At 46.4% G+C, this 19,555-nt stretch overlaps 3 protein-coding genes across 4 annotated transcripts; all 3 read left to right on the forward strand.

Moving 5' to 3' along the window:
* The first annotated feature begins 849 nt into the window (after positions 1-849).
* On the forward strand, positions 850-4,331 carry si:ch211-195b15.8 (dual specificity protein phosphatase 8). The gene is made up of 5 exons (XM_030376220.1): positions 850-1,142; positions 1,409-1,509; positions 1,696-1,855; positions 2,276-2,399; positions 2,607-4,331. Exons 2-5 carry the CDS (start codon positions 1,417-1,419, stop codon positions 3,790-3,792), a joined length of 1,563 nt encoding a protein of 520 aa, XP_030232080.1. The 5' UTR covers positions 850-1,142; positions 1,409-1,416; the 3' UTR covers positions 3,793-4,331.
* Positions 4,332-5,008: 677 nt separating this feature from the next.
* On the forward strand, positions 5,009-14,844 carry rras (RAS related). The gene is made up of 6 exons (XM_030376425.1): positions 5,009-5,874; positions 6,069-6,156; positions 8,413-8,515; positions 10,105-10,213; positions 12,579-12,697; positions 13,036-14,844. Exons 1-6 carry the CDS (start codon positions 5,788-5,790, stop codon positions 13,121-13,123), a joined length of 594 nt encoding a protein of 197 aa, XP_030232285.1. The 5' UTR covers positions 5,009-5,787; the 3' UTR covers positions 13,124-14,844.
* Positions 14,845-15,081: 237 nt separating this feature from the next.
* prrg2 (proline rich Gla (G-carboxyglutamic acid) 2) lies at positions 15,082-19,482 on the forward strand. 2 transcript variants are annotated; one of them, XM_030376359.1, is made up of 7 exons: positions 15,082-15,254; positions 15,849-15,948; positions 16,504-16,667; positions 17,297-17,330; positions 17,893-18,019; positions 18,536-18,673; positions 18,798-19,482. In XM_030376359.1, exons 2-7 carry the CDS (start codon positions 15,864-15,866, stop codon positions 18,835-18,837), a joined length of 588 nt encoding a protein of 195 aa, XP_030232219.1. In that variant the 5' UTR covers positions 15,082-15,254; positions 15,849-15,863; the 3' UTR covers positions 18,838-19,482. The 2 variants fall into 2 exon arrangements, with proteins under 2 accessions (XP_030232219.1, XP_030232209.1); XM_030376349.1 differs by having other exon boundaries at positions 15,085-15,482.
* Positions 19,483-19,555: the final 73 nt, after the last annotated feature.

Below are 19,555 nucleotides of genomic sequence, written 5' to 3' on the forward strand. Positions count from 1 at the left end.
TGTAGATACATGACTCTAACAGTGATTGAGAAAATAAGGACTGTAGTTGATTGATACTAACGTTCGTTTGAGAGAAGGACTAGATATATGACACTGACGGCGTCCTTGAGAGAAGTAAGGACTACATAGATTGCTACTGAGTAGCCTAGACTGAATAAAACCCATGCAAAAAACGTGCTTTGTTTCCACTAAAAAATACTCCCTATTGAAGGCGTATCCCTCTCACCACATCTGGGACAAACAACTGCATGTAAGATGCAAAAAGGACTCTGGGGGGGGGGGGGGGGGGGGGCCAGAACAGATGTAGTCGAAGATTCATTATGATTATGTCGTCATTTTTAATTGTAGTTGCGACGTGTGAAATTATTTCAGCGCATTGCATAAACGCATAAGAGTTGTAAATAAATGTGATGACGCAGCTCACTTAAAAACAGTGCTACACTGACTGACGTGCAGACGGATGATGAACCGATTACAGTCGACTATAGATGACATGATGAGATCACATTTATTCATTCAGAATGTGTCATTTATATTTGGTCATGCAATACGCATCATGTAAAACGCGTGCAATAAACAGAAACAACCATACATGCGCGATAAATACAGCGATTGGGAAGATACATTAGCTTAGCCTGTTTGACTGAATTCGTGGGTTGAATGCTCTTTTGACTAGCCCGCAACAATGGCGCCTGTGGGGGGGATAGTGCTCAATCAAAAGGTACGATTCATCACAATAAAATGCAGAGGTCTCCTCTGATGAATTGATGATGAGGACGAACCGGGCTGCTGCGCGCCTGCGCAATGTCAGCACTCGCGGTGGCCTGTGATTGGCTGAAAATGACATCACCTACTAAAGCGCTATTCTTAGCGTTGAACGGCATTACCTCATCCTTTTCGCTTCTCTCAGGTATAGTCGGACAACAACAAACGTTGGGAACATTTGCAAGGACGGAGAGGAAGAGGAAGGGAGTGCACGTCGCCAGATCTGTGTTGATTGTGTTATTTTTTTTGTCCACCAAAGTGTCCGAGATTCTGGAAGTGATCGCTCCAACAGCTTCGGCATTCTGTCTGGTCGCAAGGCTATTCGAGCAAGATTTCAAGTTTGCATATTGGAGTTTTTGGATAACACAAATCTAATCGTAAGTAGTAAACCAAAACAGTTTTCGTCACTGCCATTTGCATTTTCTGTGGTGTTTGCAAGAATTCAATATCAGGCTGCATTGCAGACTACTTTGCACAGCATTCCTCGACCATTTACATTTTTCATGGTTTGCAATTTAGTTACATTTTCAAATTACATTTAACTTTGGGTAAAAGGCATAATGTTTTAAATGCCTCTTCTTTTCCAATATCTTGTTTAACCACGGGTGCATAGTAACGCTGAGTTGTTTTCCACCTGCGCCAGATCCAGCCATGGTGTTCTGCAGGGAGGGAGAGCGCGAGCGACCTCCGCTGTCTCTCATTCTGCCGCATCTCTTCCTTGGAGCTGAGCGGGACGTTACGCAGGTAAACACGCTCACTAGCCATCGTCCAAATACCATCCCTTTCCCAGAAAACAAGACACGTAGTCCGTTTATTGTGGCTGTAGTCATGGAGCAAGCATATAGACGCCACACAGTCTATGTTAGACTATATGCATCTAAATAAATTTAAGTTAGTATCGAGGCGTTCATACAATTGTCATCCTTGCAGGACTCGCTGAGTGCCAGAGGGATCTCCTACGTCTTGAGCGTGAGTCGCTGCAGTCCGCAGCCCTCTTTCCTGCCCGTCTCGCAGTACTTGCGCATACCCATCGACGACTCTCTGCGGGACGACCTTCTGCCCTGGATACCCGCGGCGCTGCGCTTCATCGGTACGCGCACGATGATGCAATACAGAGCGACACGTCTATTGAGTGGTCTGCCTGCCCTTTGAATAACCTGTCAATAGGGGTCTGCCTGCTTTTTATAACTTCTATGGATTTGACTACTCGCCCTGCAAACGATGTAGTAGCCTACTTGCCTTACATCTATAGTAGTAGTTATAGTGTTATAGAGTAATAAATAACATGACCTTTTATTACTACAATAATCATAACCCGATATGAATGGCACTCCATTTGGTACAATAAATAAAACATTCAATATTTTCTGCAATAATATCCTGAAGAATAATACCCACAAAACCTAAGGAGATAAAACCCTGGCAATAAAATGAACTACGGTGCCCTGACCATGGACCCTGACCATGTACCCTGACCGTGTACCATGTACCCTGCTGTGTCTCTCTGCAGACGGGGCCATGTCCTCTGGAGGAGCCGTTCTGGTCCACTGTGCAGCCGGTATCTCCCGCTCCCCGGCGCTGGCTGTGGCCTACATCATGTACAGCATGGGGCTGGACCTGGACCACGCCTATAGGTGAGTATCACGGTCTCCCAGCCGCATCGCGATGGGACACATGACTACATAACGTACAGTGCACGTGTGCACCACAGTGTGTGTCTTTGCGTTAAGATGTAGTACTTCATTCGTCACATTCAGTGAATAGTTTTCCGTAATGGTCCAACGATGGCGTTGAACGTTGAACCAACTGAAGGGGTTTTCTCCGTTCTCTCCCGGGTCCAGGTTTGTGAAGGAGAGAAGGCCGTCCATTTCCCCCAACTTCAACTTCCTGGGCCAGCTGCAGCACTTCCAAGGCAGCCTCCGTCAGAAGTCCACGGACGGACGCCTGGTCATCCAGCCCCTGAACCCCCCCAACGCCAACCACTCCGTCCCCCCCACCGCCCCGCTGCCCCCCCCGGGCCCCGGCCTGGACTACCAGGGCAACCTCCTCCCTGCTGGAGACCCGGGGGCCTCCGCCAGAGGGGACCCCCCTCCCGACCGCACGGAGGAAACCGCCCAGAGATGTTCCCGCTGGGACGAGGCGCCGGAGGACCCCTCCGAGGCGGCGGCGGCGGCGGCGTGCGCGCTCTCCAGGAAGCTCCAGACGCTAGACCTCACGCTCAACCTGACCCCCAGCGCCCTGACCCCCAGCGAGCCCTCGGGCCCCGCCCCCTGCCGCAAGCCGACGCCCCCCCCTGCTCACCTGCACCTCCCCATAGGCCACGCCTCCCTTCTGGAGAAGCGCCGGAGCCTCACCCTCTCCTTGTTCAGCACTGTCAACGCTCCCCACGCCGTCACCACACCCACACCCAGCCGGCCGCACCCAGCCGCCGCCCAGACGCAGGCGGACACCGCCTCCGTTCCAGCTAGTCCGACGGCTCGTGTTGGAAGTGACGGGCAGTACCCCGACCCGCCAGCAGAGGTAGCTGTTGAGTCGGCTGCACCGGAGGCCGGAAGCCAGAGGCAGCGGGGGTCGGCTTCCTCTTCCTGCACGAGGAGCACCAGGCCGGCCCTGGCAGCCCCCCAAGGCCCAGGCCCGCTGGGGGGGAGAGCCCAGGGGAAGAGCGCAGCTGTCTGCCCCCCCAACCAGGCCCAAAGTCCTAGTCAGAAGACGGCCAACCGAAAGGAGACGAGGAGGGGGGAGGCGGCCAGGAGGCAGCTCCGCCTCCCCATCATCCCCATACTCACCCCCACACTCACCTCCACCACCACCACCACCACCATAGTCGACCAGCAGCCGTCTGCAGAGAACAAGAAGGGCTCGTCCACTCTGGGCCTGGAGGAGAACGCTGTGGAGGACCAGAGCCCGCTGTCCCCGCTCAACCTGACCCTCAACAAGTTGCTGGGCTGGGGGGAGAGAATGCTGCTCGGGGTGCTGCTGGGGCCCCAGATTAAAATGGGACAGGCTGCTCTGCCGTACAGGTGCTGATGAAGAAGGGCGCCCTCTACTGGCGGAGAGTGGGAGCAAGAGACTCTTTTTACAAAATAATCCTTAAGCGAATTTTGTCTATGTTTATGAGAAGGCAAGCGAAAGCCGAGCTCGTGTTATGTATGTGGGTGCATGTGCCTTTGCGCACTTTTGTGTGTACGCACAAATGTACGCATGTGCACCAGCTAAAGTTATGACAGCGTATGTGTCCCTTTGAGGTAACCATATCGCATGTTTACTGTACCCCTGCCTATGACATTTTGCTGCGGTAAAGGAACTGGGAAGGAACCCATTTTTTTCAATGACGTCTTATTTATTAATGACCTGAGAAGGTACTATCTATGTGCATTTGAGGGAGGTATACCTTGAATCCAGATGCCAGGACACGCTTGATTATGTTATTTTCCTATTTATTAACTGACACTTGTCAGGTGTTTTGTGTTTCCTGTTATTTATAAGATGCCGATATTTTGAGAGCTGTATTTTGCCGCTGACTTGTTAAGAAAACAGTGTTCATTAAAGACTACAATTTAATCTTGCATTATGTCGTCTAACGTCTATGACACTTGCTTCAATTCTAAATTAATATAGATGTGCTGATTCATTGTCCTTCAAACAAATGATCATAAAGTATACACTGCATATACGTTTAACTTTCTACCCTTTGAGTTCTCAAACGGAAAAGATAATAATGTTTACTTTTCGGCTTTGAAAAAGTCTCCCACTCGTCACTTCTGGGCGAGGTTTGGTGACTCACATCCGGTAGAAATAAGGCACCTCATGAACAAGGACCAGGTAGCACGATTTAACAGGATGAAACCTTAGACGAACAAATAATAATTAGAAAAATATTAGTCTCACACCATTTAATAACTAGGCCTGTGAACGGTTAGGCGACACGGTACAGCCCTGACCTACTGCAGTCGAATGCCAAGCAATGATAACCTTTCATTGCCAAATAAGGAAATTTACAGAAAAGTGACACTTTGGAACTCAAATCCACCTCAATGCTTTTAAGACCGATCGTATTGTCGGGCATAGCCATTGAAAACAACATTAACAACTAGCAATACAAAATTAACCTTATGGATTCTGATCAAAATCGCATGCCTTTTTTCCTTAGAAGGGGCTGCATGAGAAATGATCAGAGGAGACGAGGGGCGGAGCCCGAGAGCCGCCCGCTGATTGACACCCCCCTGCTGGACACGCCCCCTCGCACATACGCAGCGCACATACGCGAGGATTTGGTCAAAGCTTTGACTGGGGGAGAAAAAAAAGTTGACGAAAAAAGTTGCCTTGAGGCAAAGAAAAAGAAGGAACATAGGTCGAGGAAAATCTTAAGGGAACATCGCAGTACACAAAAGAGTAGCGCGCACACGCATGCTCCGGAGAGACTGTTCAAACCGAGCCCGTTGAGCAAGAGACAAACCTTGGATCGGGTTCGACTGCGTAACTTTACCGTTGGAGTTTTTTTGTTAGTAACAGTGTTAAAGTTGGCCCACCCTCGGACGGGTTTATCCAAGGCGAGTGTCGAATACGCTTTTTTCCCTGGACAAAAGATCGATCGTTGAGTCGCAGTTCCTGGACGGAAGACTTCCATCGTTTATATTCGCTGCAGATGTGAAGCGATTAAAGGAGAAGGAGAAAAAAAGAGAGGAATATTCGCGTTACATTGACGATCTGGACAGGAACATGTATGCCCCGGACGTGGCAGATTGTTTTATACCAAGATAAAAAACAATAAGTAACTAAAGCCTCCAGGACCGTTGGATAGTTTTTCGAAATAATAAAAAAAAAGAATAGACGCCCATGTTTCGGCCTTGTGCAGAATTCAAACCCCTTCGCCTTTGGTCCCTCGAAAAGGCGTAAGCCCCATTTGTATGTCTGCTCTAAACTCTGTGTTTAGTTCGTTATAATTGGGACACCCAGTCCAGTAAGTTCCAGCCCTACCAGGCCTATCACACCACACACACAACCGCTGGATCCATAGCCGCTATGTCTAACGACGAGGAGAGATTTAAGTTGGTGGTCGTCGGGGGAGGCGGAGTGGGCAAGAGCGCCCTGACCATCCAGTTCATCCAGGTGAGTGCGTGTGTGGTCCGTGTTATAAGCGGATAGGGATACAATGTGGTGCAGTTGTGGTCAACATTTAAGATCTGACCGTCCATTTTCATAGAAGGCCACGACTGATCTTTTAAAATCACCAGTTTTGCTGTGCCTATGTTGTAAGCGGCGAATGTATTGTTTAACCACACCGTGGTGATTGTACTCCCCAGTCGTACTTCGTGTCCGACTATGATCCCACCATCGAAGACTCCTACACCAAAATATGCACCGTGGATGGAAAGGAGACGAGACTGGACAGTGAGTATAGCGACCCTATCGATCAAATAGGATTCAACAGGTTCGGCCAACCTATATATCACGTCGTGTGTCGGTGCTTGGTTGAGTTACATATCCAATAGCCTAAAATCCACAGATAAAGGGCTATAACAATGGTGAGTCGCGATGGGGTGATTTATAACATGGATCGGAACCTAATGTAAATGTCCAAAAGACGGTCGCACCCTTCGCTAGTCTCAAAGTAAGTCCGCCCGTTTGCGAAGTCATACAGCAAGGAAGGTGATTCAGCGCCGTGTTACGACTTGCACTCGCTTTCTTCTAAGCTGTAAGCAAAGTAGGGGAATAAGTTTTTCCGTCACTGCCGTCATGTCGTTAAAGATATGCTTGGCGGGGGGGGGGAAAGGCCAACTTTAAGGACTTGCGTTGTCTGTGCTTCCAGTGGTGCCAGCTGTAATTATGTTGGAGAAAGCATGTCATTTTTGTTGTATACTTTGGTATGATCAAGGATTGCTTCTAGGTTTTCTTTTTCCCCCTCCATAAATCTGAATTGGGCCTGACTGACTCATTTGTTTAACAGATCTCTTGAAACAAACACCTGTCATGGGGTATTCTTAGACGATTTTGAGAGATATATTTTGAGTCACTGCGTTATAATGGATATGAAACACAAAGTAATGGAACTGAAACACAGAAACTCCCTATATGTATTTTACGTTTTTCAAACATTGTATGTTGAAAACGTTTTTTGGCTTAACATGACAAATAAACTAGTAAAAAGTGCTCTGCTGAATATCAACCCTCCATGAGTTTCAATATGGATTGGAACAAGCCAAAATACCCCAGTATGTGCCGGCAGAAATGTAATCTGCAAACACAAGTGACCCTTCTGTCCGCACAACTTGGCCTTATGCTTAAAAATTATATTATAAAGAGTTGAGGGAAGTCTGGCCTTGATACAGATCTTAAAGCTACAAAATATCAGTTTTCCCTGGTTACATTATGCCCATAAAATGTCAAAGACATTTCTCTGCCCCCCAAAAATATAGTGTAGTAAAATATAGTCATGATGTACTATATTCAGCATTCATGCCTCTTAAGTTATGTTAAAGTAAACCTTTATCACAGTGAAGCTTTTTTTAGAGACAGAACAACACATAGTTTCATGAACACTAAACTGATGTTGAACAAAGTAACTGTCCTAAGTAACAAAGTGGTTTAATCCTAACCCTTTAATGAAAGAGCAGCAAGATTGGGAGCTTTTTCGATAATGCTGTCAGTAATAATTGATTGTTATTGTCTAGTCATGAAATAAAGTGATTGATTTATTGGTGATACCCAGCTTTATAGTCTAAATAAATGATCTCTACACGGTAATAAATGCGTTCTGACAGACAAGCTGATGCTAGCCATGTTTACTTGAGGCGATGAAAACTTAAAAACCCACAACTTATTTTGGTTGGCAAGCCACAGTGATGGCTCCTTTTATTTCTGTTTTTCAAGTATATCCGAAGTCACACAACACATTTGCTACCTACATGTTCCCCATTTTCTTTTCAAAAGACTGCCAGAGAGACTGAAATATCCCGTCTGTTTGATCCATCTTTTACAGCCTTCAAGTGTTAAAATGGGTGTGGCTTCACCCGTTTAACATCTGTTTAACTATAGATTGTCCTGTCCTGCACATGTTTTACATTGGATGTCAATTCATAAAACTGGAGCCCGACCGATAAAGGATTTTTAAGACCAATACGATACAATTATTTAGTCGGCCGATATATATTTAAAAAAGAAATTCCAGAAACGCGTAAGAAAACATAAACAGATTTCCCTAACATTGGTTATTTGTAGTTATTTATGAGTCCTCACTAAAATAATAAGGTAATGCAGTTTAAAAATAAACTTTATTTTATTGTTATGTTGTCACAACAGAAAAGTCAAAATCAAAATGTATTAAAGTTCTGATAAATAAAATGTATAAAATTACAAACTCTAGATATGAAACTCAAAGTCCTTTGAACAAAAACACAATAACCGGAAAAAAAACAAAAACACTTTTTTTTTTAAATATGAATGAATCGGCCGATACTGATAGTTTGGAAAATGCAGAATATCGGCCGATAATATCATCCCGCCGATATATTGTCCCGCCGATATATTGGTCGGGCTCTACATAAAACCATTTACATACAGGAGTTAGTTGTCTTATGTACTACCGATTCATGGCTGATTTGTAGAGCTCGCCGGAGACCCCTCTTAGAGATCTCTTGTCTTTCCTAGTCCTGGACACGGCTGGCCAGGAGGAGTTCGGGGCCATGAGGGAGCAGTACATGCGATCAGGAGAAGGATTTCTGCTGGTGTTCGCCCTCAATGACCGTGGAAGGTAAGGTTGCAGAGTGTGTGTGGCGATCGTTTATTTGATCATTTGTTCTACTCGAGGCTCACTCGTTCAGAGTTCACCTAGCCTTGTCCCCCCACACCCTCTTACGCACTTATTCTATGTTGCAGGTCCTTGCACTTAAAAATATAACTTATTATTGTGTAGCCTCTTATCCTAGCTATCTTTGTTGTATACAGAGAATGGGTTAACCTAGTGATGGTTAGTGCTTGGCACATGGTTCTATGAACATCCTTACTGTACCGACAGGTATATATTGTTTCTCCTTCTTCCGATAAAAGTACTTAATGTAAGTCGCTTTGGATAAAAGCGTCTGATAAATGTAAATGTTAATCTGTTAGTTTTAAACTTAACATTAATAGCCATGTTTATCCAGTCCTGATGTGGGTCATTAGCACCTGTCGACCACAGCTGGTCGATACTCTACGGTCAAACATTCACTGCAGTCATTGTTCCCTTTTTTAAGGTCTAATATAAGGTGCTATGAGGAAGGCATCGCGTTTCGGTGTAGCGAGAACAAAACAGAGATGCAGAAGTCTCAATTACCGGCAGTCAAATGAGTTGGTTGCACTGGTGAATCTCCCCTCCTCCTCCATCTTCCCCAAACGTGTCACTTATTTTCACTGCGTGACGCCAGTGCGTGTGTCTCATTCCTCCCCGTGGCAGAGTCAACAGCAGGCGGCCAGCCCCCGCCAGAGACCAGCAACCCGCCACTCGCAGACAGTTGCTCAGCCTTGTGTTAACAGTCTCCGCGCGACTTCTCTCTCCCTCTCCCTCTGTCTGTCCCTCTGTCCCTCTGTCCCTCTGTCTGTCCCTCTGTCCCTCTGTCCGTCTGTCTGTGTAACTCTTCTCTCTTTCTCTCTCTCTCTTCTCCTTCTCTCCCTCTCTCTGTAACTCTTCTCATTCTCTCTCTCTCTCTCTCTCTCTCTCTCTCTCTCTCTCTCTCTCTCTCTCTCTCTCTCTCTCTCTCTCTCTCTCTCCCTCTCCCTCTACCTCTACCTCTACCTCTACCTCTACCTCTACCTCTCTCTCTCTCTCTCTCTCTCTCTCTCTCTACCTCTCTCTCTCTCTCTCTCTCTCTCTCTCTCTCTCTCTCTCTCTCTCTCTCTACCTCTCTCTCTCTCTCTCTCTCTCTCTGTAACTCTTCTCCTTCTCTCTCTCTCTCTGTAACTCTCTCTCTGTCTCTCTCTCTCTCTGTAACTCTCTCTCTCTCTGTCTCTCTGTCTCTCTGTAACTCTCTCTCTCTCTGTCTCTGTCTCTCTCTCTCTCTCTCTCTCTCTGTCTCTCTCTCTCTCTCTGTCTCTGTCTCTGTCTCTCTCTCTCTCTCTCTCTGTCTCTCTCTCTCTCTCTCTCTCTCTCTCTGTCTCTCTGTCTCTCTCTCTCTCTGTCTCTGTCTCTCTCTCTCTCTGTCTCTCTGTCTCTCTCTGTCTCTCTCTCTCTCTCTCTCTGTCTCTCTGTCTCTCTCTCTCTCTCTCTCTCTCTCTCTGTCTCTCTCTCTCTCTGTCTCTCTCTCTCTCTCTGTCTCTCTGTCTCTCTCTCTCTGTAACTCTTCTCTTCTCTGCCTCCATCTCTAGTTACAATGAGATCCAGAAGTTCCACACCCAGATCCTGCGGGTCAAGGACCGCGATGACTTCCCCATGGTGCTGGTGGGGAACAAGGCCGACCTGGACCAGCAGCGAGCGGTGAGGGGCCTGCTAGCACCTTAGTTTGATGGTTTAAAGCGGGGATATGACGCCACCAGGTGTGAGTGTGGTTAGCCGTTACAAGCCGTTTGAAAAAGGGGCTTTGACACCTGTGACATCACAGGTGGGAGTTTCCACCTAGATGTAAGATGGATAGTTAGTTAAGCAACGTCTGCTACAGTCCGCTGGGTGGGCTGGTTGACTGATTACAATTAGGGCATTTAGCGCCTTACATCGGTTAATTCAACCGAGCAAGGCGACAACCAGCGCGTCAGGAGCAGTTAAGTGTCTCGCTCAGGGACACATCAACACTCAGCTAGGAGGAGCTGGGGGATCGAACTAGCAACCTTTCGGTGCCAAGACAACGCCTCTACCTCGTGAGCTGACGCGACGGATCTATCCAGCGTACATCTGGGCGGACGCTCCAAGTTGTGATGTCACTGAAACACACAGGAAGAGGCAGATATTCCAACAGCCTTGTAAGGCCTAATAACACGCCCACCTGGTGGCAGAAGATCCCCCCCCTTTAAGCGTTTTGCTGAACAGGGTTGTTGTACGAGGTGCGTAGCCCCGGGCTCTCCTCCAAGCCCCCGCAGCGCAGGAAACGGTATAGGTGCTTGTGTTGGGTGTTTCCCCCGTGTGGTGGTGGTGGAGGTGGAGGAGATTTCAGACATGAGTAATTTCAACGGCGGTGTAGTAATCATTAGCGGTGGAAACCGTAATCGCAAATAAAATGTGGGTTGCACACATTCTTGCACAGAGGCTTATTGATCATGCCACGGTAGATTTGGGTGTGTTGTTCTCACATGCGCATCTTTCCCCCGTGGGAGACGGTGTGAAATAAGTGTTAATAAACAGAGCTTGTGTGTTTGTGCGCACTGCATACACAAGTGATGACTAATGAGTCGAGTCAAAGTCTTAACAAGGAATTGCCGCAATAGCCTGCAGCTGTGAAACCACGTTCATCGGCTATTTGAGAGATGTGTGAAAAGAATAGCAAGGCTTGTTGAAGCTCTGTTGCAGCACTGTGTTACCGTGGTTCTTCTATCTGCTAGCATTGTCACGGCCATGGCTGACCTGTCTCGATGGGCGAGTACTTCTGTGCCATCATGACATTTCAATTGAACTCTAATGGTTAATGGCACTGCATATACAGTATATAGCGCTTTTCTAACCAGTGGCCGAGCAAAGCGCTGTACAATATTGCCCAACATTGACCCATTCAAGAACACATTCGCAATACGAAGACGGAACTAGCAACCTTCCGGTTACCAGCCCAACTAGTAGTTGTCTCCATCCACCCCCTGAGCCAGATGCTGCCACAACGTAATGTCAAGACGTGGTTGGGTTTGAGGTTAGGGTGTTGTGGTTAGCTGCTAGGCCCTGCCCGATGGTGTTGTGGAAACTGGCCTTTTTACATTCGCATCAAAAGCTCGTTCGGGGTTATTTTGTGTCGCAACGTTTTGTTGTAAGATCATCATCGCTTAAGTCCCAACGCTTATCGATGTTGTATGGATGCCGGGGTGGATGAGCCCACTGTATTCTGTCGGCGGAGGCAGGCTGGTTAGCATTCAAAGCACTCGATGCTTGTTAGCATTGAGTGGTGCTAGAAGCCTTGGTTGCATTGGGTCGTGATCTCCCCAGGGTGATGAAGATAATGGAGAGGACCATCGGCTCTACCCCTCAGTGTGAGTCTGACATGGTGTCTATAAAGGACTCGTGAGGCATAAGCATCTGGAATGGGAGTTGGTTCATTGGGAAAATGTGACTGTTTGTGTGTAGGTGTGTGTGTGTGTGTGTGGGCGCTGTTGTGATTGTGTCGGATTACTCACACAGACCTGCAGACAGCTGACCCACACTTAGTAGCAAACCAAGCTATTTTTGGGTTTCTTTTTACATTTTCGTGTGCGTGTGCAATTCCACAGTACGTGTATTGGTAGCTGTCGTGGCCCTCAATAGTCATGGCAACGGAGTGAATGGGGCAGAATCTTCCCAGAATGCATCCTGATTTTCCTTTGAACAATGGTTACTAGTGTGAACAGCCAAATGTGAATATGTTAGCAAAAGAATTATAGAAATGATGGAATTTTGTACTTGGTCCGAATGTCTTAATCTCATTCACAAAAATAAGGAGGGCATTTTTTTCGTCATCATTTAAGACGTCTGTAGCCGCTGATTACATTGGGCGGTGTTTATTTGACCTCTCGGGTTCAGAGCTTGGTCGGGAGGCCACTCTAACCCAAAGAGGCGCCCCGAGGTGTCGGGTCGGGACGGGGCTCCAACGTACCATCAGCAGAGCTCAGAACGCACTGGTTCTTTTTTTTTCTTCTCTTTTTTTCTTAATTGGTTCCTTTCTTCCCTGCAGATCTCGAGGGACGAGTCTCAGGGCTTCGCCCGCGAGCACCGGATCCACTACATGGAGGCGTCAGCCAAGAACCGCTACAACGTGGACGAGGCCTTCCTGGAGGTGGTGCGCGCCATAAGGTGACTCGCACGCACGCACACACACTCGCACGCACACACACGGGCACACACTCACTCACTGACTCCCTCACACACTCACTCACTCAGTATGCACACACACACACACAGACACAGACACAGACACAGACACACACACACACACACACACACACACAGACACAGACACAGACACACACACACACACACACAGACACACACTCCCTTACACACACACACACACACTCCCTTACACACACACACACACACACACACACACACACACACACACACTCCCTTACACACACTCACTCCCTTACCCACACACACGCACACACTCATGCCTCTCTCGTCTCCCACAGGAGGTTTCAGGAGACGGAGAGCCCCCCCGTCCCGGCCAGCCACACCGGCAAGCAGAAGGGTGGCGGCTGCCCCTGCACCCTCCTCTAGCCGGGCCCGCCGCTCCCGCCGCTCCCATCACGCCGCTGTTGCCATGGAGACCAAAAGCCCCCCCCCCCCCCCCCCCCCCCCCCCCTCGCCTCGACACTTTTGTCTGATGGAGCGGGGGAAGAACAGAAAAGCGAGTGTGTGGACCGCGAGCTGCAGTATTTCCGTCGGTGCATGAGTGCTAGTGGCCTTGGAGGGGGGAGTGTGTGTGTGTGTGTGTGTGTTGGGGAGGGGGGGGGGGGGGGGGCGGGGGTAGCAGCATCTTGGCAGAGAACAAATCATTTTTTTCCAATTTAAGATGGTTTCATTCGCACTTTGTTGCTAGAAGCATTTTTTTTATTATTATAATTTTTGTTATGTATTAACTGTGGTTCTATCTTTTCATGTGAAAGGGAAATTATTAGTGGTAAGATTTGAGGGGTAAATCCAACCTCCTCACTGCCGCCCGTGAGGGTTGATGGCGGGGTGTGATTGGATTCAGCCTTTGTGAACGCCTGTCGAGGTTGAACGGTCTTTTAAGACGTGCTTAGCAAAAGGCATTCAAAGGGTCTTGCGTTTCCATCCAATGACAGTGGATCAAATTAGTCTTACAGCTTTAAGTGTGATTTTTTTTTATCTTTAAGTGTTGTTTTGCTTTAAAAAAAAAAGAAAGAAGCAGACGGAGGGATGACTGCAGACGTTTTTTCAAACACTGGTACTATTTCATTTTGTTGGTTGATTTTTATAAGGCACAAGGTTCATGAGCATGTAACTTTTGCATTATTTTTCTTTTGCCATGATTTTAGCTTAGGTCTAGCAGACCACCTTATAAAACACTAAAACGCCTTATAATTGTTATGTTTGGGCTGAGCTAGGATGCTAGTGCGCGTCCCAGCCTCGTAGCCTGGGTGAACTCACTTCTGCCCACCAGTCGCACATCGATGGGTTGTGTTTACTTTATCTCATGTTTGTTGCCTCAGCACAGACAACGGGCAAGATATCCCGTAACGCCCACGCAAAATGTGCAAGTTATTACAAGCCAAATCTAGGTCTGGTGTGTCTAGTGGGGTGGATGATAAAAACCCAAACACATGTACGTTGTTGTTTTAACGTGTGCGTTATTTGAGTTGTTATACGTTTCTAAGAGGTCGTGTTCCCTCGTTGAAGAACACAGCAGTCTCCCTAATGGCCTTTTAAGTGGTGAGATTTCGGTCCTAAGAGATATTAGAGATGGCTTCCCTACCCCTGGCCTAATATAATTGTTAATGAGGCTCCCACAGGGAGAAGGTCTCTGTCTAGATATCAGTTGTTGCCATTTGGGGGTAGGGGGGGGGGGCATATACAGGAAGTGCATGGACTAGGAGAACAAAGAATTCCTACCTGCAGTCAAAGGTCCCATGTTAACCGTTGTAGTTAGTTCAATGTCATCAGCTTTACGTTTCATATGCTACAGCAGCAGGGTTTTCACAAGACCATTATCGTTGTTTAATTTAAATTGAATTTAGTATTTTTTGAAAAGATTATTACAAACATTTAATGGTACAATGATTAGGTGTGTATTCCATTTTGTCCATCTACTTTGGTTATGCATTCCTGTTTTTTTTCCTACATGTTTTTATTATTCGTCTTTCGACTCGACATTTCAATGTTTATCTAGCTTGCGACAGCAGTTCTCACAAGCAATTTTGTACCTAATAAAAAAAATACCAAAGGAGTTTTGTATGCAATTAAACGATTTACTCTTACCAGTGTCTAATGTTCTTTTTCACTGTTGCTATCTTGCATTCTTTATATATAATCCCGTTTAATTAATTGTATATTAGTTAGCCTAAAAATAAAATAGTCTAATTTCGATTAATAGTTTGAAGTCTCCAAATCATCAACCAATCTGCCGCTGAAATCCAGTCCTCCTCAATTAACCTACCTCACTAAAATGGAGATTCCACCCTCCAATGCCAATCAGCCCACCCCTTCCCTAATTACCAATAGAGGCTAAGAAACAAACTTTTCTGCCAGCCTGTTATGTTACGAGAGGAAACCCCGCTGATCCGTTCGGTTTGTTTTTCTTTCGTTCCATCATCCCTTGGACGTGATCTCTGAACCAGCTGATTCGCTGTTTGCCTATGAAGCCTTCAGCAAGTATGTTGCCAAACAGGTATGTGGCGTGACGCTAAGCCGGGGATGGTGTTTATGGGAAAACAGGTGCACAGCAGATACTTTTTGAGTTCCGTCTCAAACACAAGGAAATATATCGATAGCAAACCTTTTGGGTTTGCCCTTCAATATGTCGCGCGGGAGTGTCTGAAAACAAAGAAGATTTCCTATAAATAGTTTGTATTTTTTTATGTGGACGGTTTCAGCCCTTAAAGGAAACACCCGTCAGGTAAGCTGGAAGCGTCTGTAGCCTATACCGCATTTTTGAAAATACGAAATAGACGGATCCGTGCGCTGAATATAAGCTTGAGGTGTTACGTATCTAGTGCGTATATATGATCTACGCACTAGATTGTACGACATCCCATTCGTATATTCATATTCTGGTTACATGATAATACCTAATCGTTGGGATACAAACCAAACGTAACCCACCACTAGATGGTGACAAACCACAGAATACAGCGATACACAGAAGTCATTGTGTTTGACAAGGGTAACCCGTCAGATGTTAAATGGCACTAGTATAGCCTCTCTTGCTAAATTAACTTTAACTGTCAAATAATAAGATGGTTATTTCTTTATTTTTCCTTAGTTTTTGCTTTTGAGAATGCCAGCCTTTGCCGTGATCTTTTTTGGCCGAGTATTGGTTCTCCATCTAGTTTCAGCAAGATTGATCCACAACAATAATGATGGTAAGAGAAATCTATCCATATGTTTCTGTCTGAGTTTTAGGCTACTCATTCCCCTTGTTTGCTACTGAGCCGTTATATTGCCTTTAGCCTCCCAGCAGATCTGGTTTTATTTGTGCTGAATTTATTCATCTTTATTACAGGTCAGGGAATTGTCAGTATGGCTGCAACTAATCCTTATTGGTGGATTTTCAATCCACAAATATTTTTTTAAAGTTGATAAACTGTATAAAATAATTGGAAACGCCCATCCAAATGGACCAGCTCCAACGTGCTGTCTTAAAAGTGCTTCCAAACAATAAAGAGAAACTAAAGTATACATTTGATAATGATCCATGAACCAAATATTAGTATTTCTGACGGATCAAGCTGAAAATAGGTTGTGTTTGTGTACAATTAATTGATCGATTCCGAACTAGATGAATTCTCTGTCATCCGATTTTATCGGCACACGGTTCTGGCCGTGTAACCATTTGGCTCCTCTGCCCAAATGGTTGATGTGGGTCAGTGTTCCTCCTTCTCCGTGCTGATTCCCCCCTGTGGCTGTGGCTGGTTCAGTGTTCCTGGGGGAGAGGCCCGCTGCGTCCTTCTTGTCCCGCTCGCTGCTCTACAACAGCTGGGACTTTGAGCTGGTCCGCTCGGACGACCTGGAGCGCGAGTGCCGCGAGGAGACTTGCAGCTTCGAGGAGGCCCGAGAGGTGTTTGAGGACGATGAGCAGACGGTAGACACACACACACACACACACACACACACACACACACACACACACACACACACACACACACACACACACACACACACACACACACACACACACACACACACACACACACACACACACACACACACACACACACAATTCTGAGTTTGTTTTCTGACGTGGTAGCTGAAGAATAGACATTAGAGCTGAAGAAATCCGATTTGGGTCCTGGTAGAATCACTCTGGACTAAGAGTCTTTAATTATACAATATAGGCCTATTTGTTTGGACATTGGAATCTGTTTGACCTAATCCGATGTTAACACACTATTGTTATTAACAGTAAAGGGGGGGGGGGGGGGGGGGGGGGAAGGAAGCTTAGAAAGCAAACTGTTTTACCATTTACACTGCATAAAAAAAAGGCGAGAGCCCTCTCCAATTGATGCCAGATGTGAGTTGTGTGTGTGTGTGTGTGTGTGTGTGTGTGTGTGTGTGTGTGTGTGTGTGTGTGTGTGTGTGTGTGTGTGTGTGTGTGTGTGTGTGTGTGTGTGTGTGTGTGTGTGTGTGTGTGTGTGTGTGCAAAAGGTTCACCTAAACGTTTTTTCCAAATAGAGCTATTTCGTTAAATCTTCTTATGCTTCCATTTTCTAGAACATCTTCTGGGCTTCATATGCAGGCGATCAAGGTAACTCTTTGCTTCGAGTTTGTGAAGCCCCTTTGCATATGATTTGACTGTTTGAAATTAAAACACCCGACCCACAAATTAGATGTTTATATATGTATTCAAACACCGGATTTTGTTTTTCATCTGACATCTCACAGAATGTTGCTTACCTCATACTGATGACCTATAAAAATGATAATTCTAATAATTATACATTTAAGTTGTCTAGCAACTCTCATCGCTTGGGACGATCTCAAGGTGCTTGACCGTGCATTAAGACAATAAAACAGACGGCACGAAGATACTGATGGGTCGACTAAAAGAAAAGTCAACTTCCTGTCTTTAAAGAAGGCCAGACCTTACATAGCCCCTTTACAATTCAGTTTCCCCTTTTAACCTCGCTGAGGTCCAACGCTGTGGTTCAGGCTGATCACGGTGGTTCAAACGGCCCGGCCGCTTAGCACCGGGCTACCAGCGTCGTGCGCCCTGTTGGCACACGGCGGTGTGGTGGTTCAGCGGGGAGGGGGGGGGGGAGAGAGAGAGGGTCCCGGCTCCAGCTTAGTGTGATGACTGCTGCTTGCAGCCCCCCCGGTGGACGTAGCGGGCCTGGTGGCGGGGCTCATCGCCATCCTGGTGTCGGGTGTGATCATCGCCGTGCTGGGCCTCTACTGCTACAAGTCCCGCAACAAGACCGGCAGGAGGTCGAGAAGGTACGTTGTTTCATCCCCAAGAGGGGAGCTACACCTGCAGCCTCGGGCCATCGGAGGGACGCGGCCCCCCAACGGTGGGATGGTGGTTTAACAATCGAACGTATCAGCGTTAGATTGAAGATTCAAAGGATTTACCTCGTAACGTACACATACATGACACCCACTGAAATGTGTGTGTGACATACTCTGTATTTTCTGTGCTTAAAATATATTACATTACCACATAATTTACAATTTTTTTTTAAGCACTGAAAATACAGTAGAGTATAATTATATTGTCTTCTCTAGTCATTTAGAGGGTATCTAAATACAACTTCTTAAGGGGATGTTTACTTAATGGTAACAGTAGAGTGAGGTTTGACAGCCAAAGGGGGTCAATATTCAGGGGGAGAGGGAACGACGCGTAGCGAGAGCCCGCAGGCTGGAATGGAACCAGGGTGAGCCACGAGCCCGCTGTTATTTAGCGCAGTGCAACAGGATTACTCTAATGCTACACCGTGTCCCCCTGGGGTCCAGCTCTCCTGTGAGACTAGCTGCTGATGGCCGCCCGGTCCCGGAGATGACCCCACTGACGGCGCTGCCCGCCCTGCCGTCGTACAGCGAGGCTCTGAACCGGAGCGGGCAACACGACGCGCCTCCCCCACCCTACTCTGGGTATGTATACGGGGGGGGGGTCGTCTTTCAGAGAAACCGTAGCGGCAGGTATATTTGCAATGCAGGACTCGAGAGAGATGTACACTGTATAGTCATATATTTTTAATTTTCTTTTTGTCCACAGGGGGGCGCCATCCGAACCTCCAGATCCAGCGGAACGATGAATAAATGCAGTTTTTGTTTGTTTTTGTTTTTATGGTTTAGCACTGTTGTGAGGCGATTTTTACACCGAGCTTGTTACATAAATTGATGAAAAATAGTGTGATGCAGTCTTATTAATTTTGCGATTCCGGTTGTTTTCCAATCGTCTGCATTTAAGATATGATAGTGTTCTTGGCTGCAGAATACGTTTTACTTGGTTTCAGGGTAGGCTATATAGACTTCTTATTAAGTTTATGCTTTTAGTGAATGTGAAGGTTTCTTTAAAAGTGAAAGAATAAAGTGACATTTTTAAGAGATGATAAACTATGTTCACAAGCTTTGTTCGGCTACTTTTACACATGTTGAATGCCACTTTTTAAATAAAGATTGTTTTGTTTTCACAAATGTATTTAAATAGGCATATTATGGCGAACAACATTTGTGGACCTTAAGCTGCGCATCGCGAATGATGCAATGTGAACCATAATGTTATGGAGGGAGGGTGTTTCCTTTTAGATTTATAATGGTATGTGGTATGCTATTGCGTATTTTAAGAAATATTGAGCCTACAAAGAGCAATATAAGCTATAGCCTTAAGCTAGATCTAATTGTCCATGCAGTTGTTCAACGTGCGATGCACTTATCAATAAAAAAATCTTAAAACCGAATTTAATAAAGCCGTTTCGAACGCCCTACGACGGTTACATTCGCCTACTACTATGTCTGTACCAGACTCGAAAA

This window comes from Gadus morhua, chromosome 2 (genome assembly GCF_902167405.1).
Source record: "Gadus morhua chromosome 2, gadMor3.0, whole genome shotgun sequence".
Taxonomy (NCBI): domain Eukaryota; kingdom Metazoa; phylum Chordata; class Actinopteri; order Gadiformes; family Gadidae; genus Gadus; species Gadus morhua.